The 11,320-nt window shown below is 42.4% G+C and overlaps 1 protein-coding gene across 1 annotated transcript in view; it reads left to right on the forward strand.

The window, feature by feature from the left end:
• The window catches only part of LOC105507204 (chromosome unknown open reading frame, human C4orf29), a 126,169-nt gene that overhangs the window by 53,394 nt on the left and 61,455 nt on the right, over positions 1 to 11,320 (forward strand). Inside the window, exons 9-12 of the mRNA XM_011935625.1 lie at positions 1,175 to 1,313; positions 4,500 to 4,589; positions 5,521 to 5,622; positions 8,788 to 9,166. Coding sequence (XP_011791015.1) covers positions 1,175 to 1,313; positions 4,500 to 4,589; positions 5,521 to 5,622; positions 8,788 to 9,166 — 710 coding nt within the window. The remainder of the gene's footprint in view (positions 1 to 1,174; positions 1,314 to 4,499; positions 4,590 to 5,520; positions 5,623 to 8,787; positions 9,167 to 11,320) is intronic.

The raw sequence follows: 11,320 nt of genomic DNA on the forward strand, positions 1-11,320 counted from the left end.
ATGCCTGTAATCCCAGCTCTCAGGGAGGCAGAGGCGGGAGGATAGCTTGAGCCCAGGAGTTCGAGACCTCCCTGGGTAATACAGCGAGACCCCGTTCTCCACAAAAAGGAAAAAAAAAAAAGACAAAAAAAACACACAAAAATTAGCCAGGCGTGGTGGCGCATGCCTGTAATCCCAGCTACTCAGGAGGCTGAGACAGGAGAATCGCTTGAACCCAGGAGGTGGAGGCTATAGTAAGCCAAGATCATGACACTGCACTCCAGCCTGGGCAACAGAGCAACACTGTCTCAAAGAAAAAAAAAAGTTAAGCTTTAAATTCTATTATAATAATTTCAGTAAAGATTATGTGCTATAGGGCCGGGCGCGGTGGCTCAAGCCTATAATCCCAGCACTTTGGGAGGCCGAGACGGGCGCATCACGAGGTCAGGAGATCGAGACCATCCTGGCTAACACGGTGAAACCCCGTCTCTACTAAAAAATACAAAAAAATTAGCCAGGCGAGGTGGCGGGCGCCTGTAGTCCCAGCTACTCGGGAGGCTGAGGCAGGAGAATGGCGTGAACCCAGGAGGCGGAGCTTGCAGTGAGCTGAGATCCAGCCACAGCACTCCAGCCTGGGCGACAGAGCGAGACTCCGTCTCAAAAAAAAAAGATTATGTGCTATAGAACAGGAACACTTTTTTTGTTAAGTTTTAGGTGATTTGATGTGTAATCCAATGTTAGCAGCTAATTCCTTTTTCTTTTTTTCTTTTTTTAAGACAAGGTCTCACTCTGTTGCCCAGGCTGGAGTACAGTGGTGCAATCTCAGCTCACTGCAGCTTCTACCTCCCAGGTTCAAGCGATTTTCATGCCTCAGTTTTCCACATAGCTGAGATCGCAGGCATGCGCCACCATGCCCTGCTAATTTTTGTATTTTTAGTAAAGACAAGGTTTCACCATGTTGCTCAGTCTTGTCTTGAACTCCTGACCTCAAGTGATCCCCCTGCCTCAGCCTCCCAAAGTGCTGGGATTATAGGCGTGAGCCACCACACCTGGCCCTAATTCCAATTTATTACATTGTTTTACTTAACTATCTGGTCCTTTAAAAACATGAAGTCTGGCAGCCTGTTGTAAATTTGCATATATTAGCATGTAAATACATAAAATAATCATTTTCTATTTTGTTTTGTGAGGGTAGAAGGTCCAGCTTAAAAAATGTGTCTGACCTTTTTGTGATGGGAGGAGCTCTTGTTTTAGAATCTGCAGCTCTCTTGCACTGGCTAGAGAGGGAAGGTTACGGCCCTTTAGGAATGACTGGAATATCCATGGGAGGACACGTAAGCCTTTTTATTTCTGCTTACATTTAATTATGTTTATGTTTGTAAGATCTAGAGAACCTGGTTATTTTAAAAATTCACTTTAGGTATAGAATTAGTTTTGGTAAAAGTAGGAAGCAGAAACAGATTCCAAACTCTTATTCCAATTATGAAGTAATGATGTTAATTTTTTGCATGATTTATGTAGACACTGTACTACTCCACAGTTGTATCTCAGATATTAGATTTAATATTTTATAACAAATTAATTATAAAATTTAACTTTTCAAGTCTCAAATATAAATGCCCAATTTTGCTGTTACATTGGTCAAGATAGCTGAATTGGAAAATACTTTCCATTTATCTGTCTCCCTAGTACCACCAACCTATTTTACTTTTTGTCTGCCTTTTAGAGTGTACTAAAATGGATTCCTAATTGCTTTCTCTGTCTCTAGTCTTTTATTAATCTTTTTCTTTTTCTTTTTTTTTTTGAGACAGAGTCTCACTCTGTTGCCCAGGCTGGAGTGCAGTGGCTTGATGTCGGATAACTGCAAGCTCCGCCTCCCGGGTTCATGCCATTCTCCTGCCTCAGCCTCACGAGTAGCTGGGACTACAGGTGCCCATCACCACCCGGCTAATTTTTTGTATTTTTAGTAGAGACGGGGTTTCACCATGTTAACCAGGATGGTCTCGATCTCCTCACCTCGTGATCCACCCACCTCGTCCTCCCGAAGTGCTGGGATTACGGGCATGAGCCACCAAGCCCAGCCTCTTATTAATCTTTTCCTTAACCATTTCTCCTCCACACCCTAACTACAGTGATCTTTCTAAATCTTGTCTTTGTTCTGTCTTCTTCAAAACCTGCCAAAAGCTTGTGTGCACACTGGGCTCCAGCTGTGTCACATGCTAGCATCCCTCTAGTGCTCCCTTATTCTCTTTCACCTAGCTGAGTAACAGCTTACCCTTCTGTTTCAGCTGTGACCCCCAGGCTTACCTCCAGACTATACTTGAAACTCTCATTAGTAACTTTTTACTGTACTTTACTGACTTGTTCAGCAGTCTGTTTTCTCCATGAAGCAGCTGAGACATAGAGGGCCAGGAATATGCTCTGATTTATTACTTGGCACATATTAGTCACTCAGTACATTTTAAAAAAATTTTTAGTATTTTGTTTGTGTGTGGGCTCAAGTTATCCACACAGGTTGGCCTCCCAAAGTGCTAGGATTCTAGGTGTGAGCCACTGCACCTGGCCTAAAAAATAATCATACCCCAACCTAGGCAACATAGTAGTAAGACCCTGTCTCTACAAAAAAAATGTTTAAAAAATTAGGCATGGCCGGGCGCGGTGGCTCAAGCCTGTAATCCCAGCACTTTGGGAGGCCGAGACGGGCGGATCATGAGGTCAGGAGATCGAGACCATCCTGGCTAACACAGTGAAACCCCATCTCTACTAAAAAATACAAAAAACTAGCCAGGCGTGGTGGCGGGCGCCTGTAGTCCCAGCTACTCGGGAGGCTGAGGCAGGAGAATGGCGCAAACCCGGGAGGCGGAGCTTGCAGTAAGCTGAGACCCGGCCACTGCACTCGGTGACAGAGAGAGACTCTGTCTCAAAAAAAAAAAAAAAAAATGAGGCATGGTGGCACATCTCTGCAGTTGTGGTTACATGGGAGGCTGAGGTGGAGCCCCCGAGTTTGAGTCTGCAGTGAGCTGTGATCATACCACTGCACTCCAGATTAGGTGACCCAGACAGAAGCGAGATTTTATCTCAAAATAAGAATAATAATAATTATTATTATATGAGTTTCTGTATTTCTCTTGAATTTGAAAGTTAAGTTCAAAAACTTAACTCAAATTTAAAACTGTGCTGGGCGTGGTGGTTCACACCTGTAATCCCAGCACTTTGGGATGCCGAGGCAGGCACATCACCTGAGGTCAGGAGTTCAAGACCAGCCAGACCAACATGGTGAAACCCCGACTCTACTAAAAATGCAAAAATTAGCCAGGTGTGGTGGCACACGCCTGTAATCCCAGGTACTCAGGAGGCTGAGGCAGGAGAATCGCTTGAACCCGGGAAGCGGAGTTTGCAGTGAGCTGAGATCACGTCACTGCACTCCAACCTGAGCAATAGAGCAAGACTCCATCTCAAAAAAAAAAAATTCAAAACAACTACCTGACAGTGAAACAGAAGATGGAAAAGGATTTATATTCCTACCTAGTAGTGTTTCCATTGTTATCACCTAGGTCAGGTCCTTATAACTTTCACCTGGATTATTGCCTATTAACTGGTCTTCCTACCTCAGCTGTCCCCTTCTCTGTTCAGTCCTGTAAACTACTATCATGTTACCTTCTTTGAATCACTTCTTTGACAATACTACTCCTTTGCTCAGACCTCTTTATTAATTATCGGTTATCTATAGAACAAAGGACCTCTAATCTGATCCTGATCAATCTAGCCCTACATATCTCCCTCACTCCATTGGCCACATGTGCCTATTGACCATCCCAACTGAAGCATATTGGTTATTTCCCTATGAGACCCTGTGCATTCTCACCATCTTGCCTTTGATCATACTGATTTATTTCTATGGAAGACAAGACCCTATCTTTCATTCCTCTAGAAGACTTACCCATTTCATGAAGCCTGCCTTTCCCTTCTGATTCCTCCAGCCCAGAAGGGAAAGTAACTTTTCCAGAAGATAAAGTTCTCCCTTCTCCAAAAGGGAGAGTAATTTTCCCTTCTCTAATCACACACATTACATTATTTTATATCTATTATATAATCTGCTTTGTGGTTCCCTGAATTCTTTGCATACTCAGTCCACCTCAATGGTCTGTTTTATAGTTGCGATTTTGCTGTATCTGAGTAAGTCACTTAAGTAATGAGTGTGTTTACCCTGCTGCCCAGCATCTACATCTCGGCATCTTTGCTCCATATTTACACAGTAGAAAGTAGCTCTCAGTGAATGGTCTTGAGGTTACTTAAAGTTTTCTATTATATTTTATTGCTTTCTAAGGGGGAAATTAAATGTTGTTGAATTTATGATTTGGGAAGTTTAATGAGGTTGTTAAACATTCTCACAAATGTTTGCAGACTTTGTGTTTATCTGACCGACTTACTGCACTGAATGCTTATTAATATTAAATATTTTTATTTTACTGAATAGAAACTCTAAACAGAAGCTCTCTAAACTATCTGTTATATTACAGATGGCTTCCTTAGCGGTATCCAACTGGCCTAAGCCCATGCCATTGATTCCATGCCTGTCTTGGTCCACAGCATCTGGGGTCTTCACTACGGTAATTTAATTGTAATTAATATTAGGTAGCTATATATAATTAGAGGTAATTGTTTTGGGGATCCCCAAAACCACCCTCAGCTTTGGTGATTCATGAAAGGAATTATAGGACTCCTGAGTCCTATGATGATATAGTCATAATCATGATTCAGGCTTAACTACAACAAGAGAAACCAAGAACAAGCTTCCAAGATTCCTCTCCTAATGGAATGTTACAGTTCATGCTTAATTCTTCCAGCAATAATTATTGACAGTAAGTGCAAAGCGCTGTCCATCAGTGAAGCTCCCCTGAGCCTCGCAGTCCAGAATTTTTATCAGGGGTTAGTGACTAGGATAACTTCTGCCTGGCATGCACCAAAAATTCAGAAGGAAAGCAGGTGTTCAGCAGAAACTGCATTGTTTATATAAGCAGTTTAGATACAGTGACCCAGTCTTATCTTTTAGGAAAAGTTTTATATAGTATAGAAAGCTGTTTATTGGTCCATTTCCCAGACTCCAGTTAAGGGCCAACCTTACAAGCAGATGAAAGATAGGCAGTCTCAGGCAGGGAGTGGTGGCTCACACCTGTAATCCCAGCACTTTGGGAGGCTGAGGCTGGTGGACCACCTGAGGTCAGGAGTTCGAGACCAGCCTGGACAACATGGTGAAACTCTGTCTCTACTAAAAATACAAAAATTAGCTGGGCATGGTGGCACATGCCTGTAGTCTCAGCTACTTGGGAGGCAGAGGCAGGAGAATCACTTGAACCCAGAAGGCAGAGGTTGCAGTGAGCCGAGATAGTGTCATTGCACTCCAGCCTGGGCAACAGAGTGAGACTTCGTCTGCAAAAAAAAAAAAAAAAAGATAGGTAGTCTCACACAGTAATAATAATAAAAGTATTGGACAAATTGCCTTATGATGTGGTTTGATCTTAATTTAGCTTATTATTTCAGGGTGTGTTGAGTAAATCAATTAATTGGCGGGAGCTGGAAAAGCAATATTATACCCAGACGGTTTATGAAGAAGAAATTATTCACATGCTTGAATACTGTGGAGTAAGTATTTCACTTTCCACCCAACATTGGTGGAGGGGGGAAGTTGATTGTATATTTAATGATTCAGGTTTTTAAAGAGAATAGCAAATTTTTAAAAACATAGCTGTACAAACTATTTTTTAACTTCAACAATGTTTCATTTTTTTCCCGGGCATGGTGGGTGACACCTGTAATCTGAGCACCTTGGGATGCCCGAAGCGAGTTGATCACTTGAGGTCAGGAGTTTGAGACTAGCCCAACCAAACCCATCTCTAAACACCATCTCTGTAAAAATACAAAAATTAACCGCATGTGTTGTTGGATGCCTGTAATCCCAGCTATTCAGGAGGCTGAGGCAGGAGAATCTCTTGAACTTGGGAGTTGTAGGTTGCAGTGAACCAAGACTCTGCTACTGCACTCCAACCTGGGTGACAGAGTGAGACTCTTTCTTAAAAATAAATAAATAAAAATTATTTTAAAATAAAACACAGATACAGAGAATCATGCAAAGCAAATATGTGGTTTACTACATTTATTAAAAGACAAACACACTATAACTACTACGTAGGTCAAAAATAAAACTTGACCACCCAAACCAGAAACCCCTTCAAATGTGTCCTAATCACAAAGCCTTCCTTCCTGCATTATTAGTAATCATTATCCTTATGTTTATAGTAATTACTCCTTCTGCTTTTAAAATAATTTTATTATCCAAATGTGTATCTGTAGACCCTATAGTTCTTTTATTTGAAGTGCCTTTAATAAGTTGCTTTCTGACAGAAAACTAAACACAGTATGTTCTCACTCACAGGTGGGAATTGAACAATGAGAACACTTGGACACAGGGCGGGGAACATCACACACTGGGGCCTGTCAGGAAGTGGGGGGTTGGGGGATGGATACCATTAGGAGAAATACCTAATATAAATGACAAGTTGATGAGTGCAGCAAACCAACATGGCACGTGTATACCTATGTATCAAACCTGCATGTTGTGCACATGTACCCTGGAACTTAAAGTATAATAATAATCAATCAATCAATCTGTAAAAAAAGAAAAAAATAAGTTGCCCTACATCCCTTTATGTTCCTTATAATTTATTTCATGAAGAATTTAGGTTATTTGACCCATAGGGTTTCTCACAATCTAGATTTTTCTGTTTGTGTTCGCATGGTACAGTTCAACATTTTGCTCTACATTGCCTGAAAATTGGCAGTTGGATCTAAATAAAGGCTTGATTAAACTCATTGTTTTGATTTCTTTCACAAGGCTATAGGAAACACATAATATCTGATTTTCTCTTTTTTTATGATGTAAGCTTCTACTGATGCTTGATGACTGTATCAATACATTGATGGTTACTGATACTCTATTATTTCTTTTTCATGTATTAGTTTGAATACTTTTATAGGGAGACACTTACCTCATATATTACTTAGTTACATGGTAGTTCAGTTTGTATAAGAAAGGCAGTTATGATAAATGCTTGATTTTTTTTCTGTAATTTACCAGTTTTCACGATGATGAATTGGTTTCGTATTACTCTTCAAAAGTGATCGCTTTTTTTTTTTTTTTTTTTTTTTGGCTGTCGCCCAGGCTGGAGTGCAGTGGAATGATCTTAGCATCTCAGCTATCAGCTCACTGCAACCTCCACCTCCCAGATTCAAGCAATTCTCCTGCCTCAGCCTCCTGAGCAGCTGGGACTACAGACACTCGCCACCATGCTCAGCTAATTTTTGTATTTTTAGTAGAGATGGGGTTTCACCATATTGGTCAGGCTGTTCTCAAACTCCTGACCTCAGGATCCACCCATGATCCACCCGCCTCAGCCTCCCAAAGTGCTGGGATTACAGGCGTGAGCCACCGCTCCCAGCAATCCTTTTCATGAATTTAAGTCTTTTACTGTTTGAAAGATACTGAGACTCTTAAGAAACTTTGAAAAAAAGAAATCTTTCTACTATCAATGAGGACTTTTTATTTATAATTAAATCACTGTAAACCTTACTCTTGTAAAGTAGGTCTATCTTACGTAACTTCAAAAGGCAGTTGATTACTTGCTTAAGGACTTTATTACAAAATAGCTTTATCGGGGCCAGGCATGGTGGCACATGCGTGTAATCACAGCACTTTGGGAGACTGAGGTGAGAGGATCACTTGAAGCCAGGAGTTTGAGACCAGCCTGGGAAATAAAGTGAGACTCTTGTCTCTACAAAAAAAAGAAAAGTTGGGCATGGTGGTGCACACCTGTAGTCCTAGCTACTCAGAAGGCTGAGGTGGGCAGATCACTTGATCCCAGGAGTTCAAGGCTGTAGCAGTGAACTATGATTATGTCATTGCACTCCAGCCCAGGTGACAAAGCAAGACCATTTCTCTTAAAAAAAAAAAAAAAAAATGGCTGGGCACGGTGGCTTGCGCCTGAAATCCCAGCACTTTGGGAGGCTAAGGAAGGCGGATCACGAGGTCAGGAGATTGAGACCATACTGGTCAACATGGTGAAACCCTGTCTCTACTAAAAATACAAAAAATTAGCCTGGCGTGGTGGCGGGCACCTGTAGTCCCAGCTACTTGGGAGGCTGAGGCAGGAGACTGGCAGAAACCCGGGAGGAGGAGCTTGCAGTGAGCTGAGATCGCGCCACTGCACTCCAGCCTGGGGGACAGTGCGAGACTCCGTCTCAAAAAAAAAATTACGGTAAATATATACAACATGAAATTTACTATTGTAACCATTTTTAAGTGTATAGTTCAGTGGCATTAAGTATGTACATGTTGTGCAACCATCACCACCATCTATCTCTAAAACGTTTTTATCTTTTCAAACTGAGACTTACCCATTGAACAAAACTACTCATTCCTCCCTTCTCCCAGTCTCTGGCAGCTGCCATTCTTTTTTCATCACTATGAATTTTACAACTATAGGGACCTCATATGAGTGGAATCATACAATATTTCTCCTTTTGTGTCTGGCTTATTCACTTAAGATAATGTCTTCAGTGTTCATCCGTGTTGTAGCATGTGTCAGAATTTCATTCCTTTTAAGACTGAATAATGTTTAATTGTTTGAATGTACCACATTTGGTTTATCCATTTATTCATTGATGGACATTTGTCTTTCCTCTTTTTTTTTTGACAAAGTTGTTAATAAAACCCTATTTTATATTAAATAATGTTTTCTTTCATATGTTCAGACAGATTCTTTCAAAATGGGACAAGAGTTTGTGAAATGCTTCACTAGCAGTACAGACAAGCTAACTAACCTTAATCTGGTTTCCAGAACTTTAAATTTAGATATAACAAACCAAGTTGTATCCCAAAAACCTGCTGACTGCCATAATTCTAGTAAAACATCTGTCAGTGCAACATCAGAAGGACTCTTGTTGCAAGATACCTCTAAGATGAAGTGCTTCAATCAAACACTTTCAACCAACAAAAGTAGTTCCACAAGTTGCAACCCTCAGTCATACCACCTACTTAGTAAAGAACAAAGAAGAAACAATCTTCGGAAAGAATCTTTAATATTTATGAAAGGTGTCATGGATGAATGTACTCATGTGGCAAATTTCTCAGGTACTAATTTTTATGTGAAATTGAGAATATTTGCTGTAAATATTTGTGAAACATTTTAAAGGATGCTTTATAAGATAATTTTATAGGCCGGGCGCGGTGGCTCAAGCCTGTAATCCCAGCACTTTGGGAGGCCGAGACGGGCGGATCACGACGTCAGGAGATCGAGACCATCCTGGCTAACACGGTGAAACCCCGTCTCTACTAAAAATACAAAAACTAGCCGGGCGAGGTGGCGGGCGCCTGTAGTCCCAGCTACTCCGGAGGCTGAGGCAGGAGAATGGCGTAAACCCGGGAGGCGGAGCTTGCAGTGAGCTGAGATCCGGCCACTGCACTCCAGTCCGGGCGACAGAGCGAGACTCCGCCTCAAAAAAAAAAAAGATAATTTTATATATTTCAAGGGTATATTTTTTTGTTGGCTCCAGAATATGTTTGCAAAGATAAGTTGCTTTACTTAAATGTATCACATTCTATCTATGAAAATTTAAGATTATCTTATTCCTTAAAAAACACACTGGACAGCCAGGCATGGTGGCTCATGCCTGTAATCCCAGCATTTTGGGAGGCTGAGGCAGGTGGATTGCTTGAGCCCAGGAGTTCAAGACCAGCCTGGGTAACATGGTAAAACCCTGTCTCTACCAAAAAAAATTATGAAAAAGTAGTCATGTGTGGTGGTGCGTGCCTGTAGTTCCAACTACCTGGGAGGCTGAAGTGGGAGGATCACTTCAGCCCAAGGAGATGGAGGTTGCATGAGCCAAGATCGCACCACTGCACTCCATCCTGGGTGACAGAGCAAGACTCTGTCACACAGAAACACAAACACACACTCTGGAGCTGGTCACAATGGCTTACGCCGGTAATCCTAGCACTTTGGTATACTGTGGTGGGAGGACCACGTGAGCCCAGGAGTTTGACACCAGCCCGGGCAACATAGTGAGACCCTGTCCCTACAAAAAATATAAAAATTAGCTGGGTGGCCAGGCCCAGTGGCTCATGCCTGTAATCCCAGCACTTTGGGAGGCTGAGGCAGATGGATCACTTGAGGTCAGGAGTTTCAGACCATCCTGGCCAACATGGTGAAACCCCATCTCTACTTATACAAAAATTAGCTGGGCATGGTGGCAGGCACCTGTAATCCCAGCTACTCAGGATGCTGAGGCACGAGAATCACTTGAACCCGGGAGGTAGAGGTTGCAGTGAGCAGAGATCATTCCACTGCACTCCAGCCTGAGTGACAGAGCAAGACTCCATCTCAAAAATAAATAGGCTGGGCGCAGTGGCTCAAGCCTGTAATCCCAGCACTTTGGGAGGCCAAGGCGGGCAGATCATCTGAGGTCAGGAGTTCGAGACCAGCCTGGCCAACGTGGTGAAACCCTGTCTCTACTAAAAATTTAAAAATTAGCTGGGCTTGGTGGCAGGCGCCTGTAATGCCAGCTACTCAGGAGGCTAAGGCAGGAGAATCGCTTGAACCCAGGAGGCGGAGGTTGCAGTGAGCCAAGATCGTGCCATTGCACTCCAGCCTGGGGGACCAGAGTGAGACTCCGTCTCAAAAAAATAATAATAAAATAAATAAATAAATAAGCTAGCTGGGCATGGTGGCACATGCTTATAGTCCCAGCTACTCAGAGGCTGAGGCAGGAAGATCCTCTGAGCCCAGGAATTCAAGGTGGCAGTGAGCTATGATTGCACCACTGCACCCTAGCCTCAGTGACAAAGTGAACCTTGTCTCCCAAAAAAAAAAAAACCACTAGATTGCTGAGTGTGGTGGCATTCACCTGTAGTCCCAGCTACTCAGGAAGTTAAGGAGGGAAGATCACTTGAGCCCAGGAGTTCAAGGCTGTAGTGCACTATGATCTTGCCGGTGAATAGCCACTGCACTTCCACCTGGGCAACATAGTGAGATCCCATCTTTAAAATAAATTATTGAGGTGATGCATACCTCATGTACTCTGATGTGCTTATTATGCATTGCATGCCAGTATCAAAATATCTTACATCATGTAACCCATAAATATATACACCTACTGTGTACCCACACACACAAAAGAAAGAAAGAAATTAGTTAATTTTTAAAAACCACAGTATTAGGCCGGGCGCAGTGGCTCAAGCCTGTAATCCCAGCACTTTGGGAGGCCGAGACGGGCAGATCACGAGGTC

The sequence above is a fragment of the Colobus angolensis genome, unplaced genomic scaffold (genome assembly GCF_000951035.1).
Source record: "Colobus angolensis palliatus isolate OR3802 unplaced genomic scaffold, Cang.pa_1.0 Scaffold145, whole genome shotgun sequence".
Taxonomy (NCBI): domain Eukaryota; kingdom Metazoa; phylum Chordata; class Mammalia; order Primates; family Cercopithecidae; genus Colobus; species Colobus angolensis.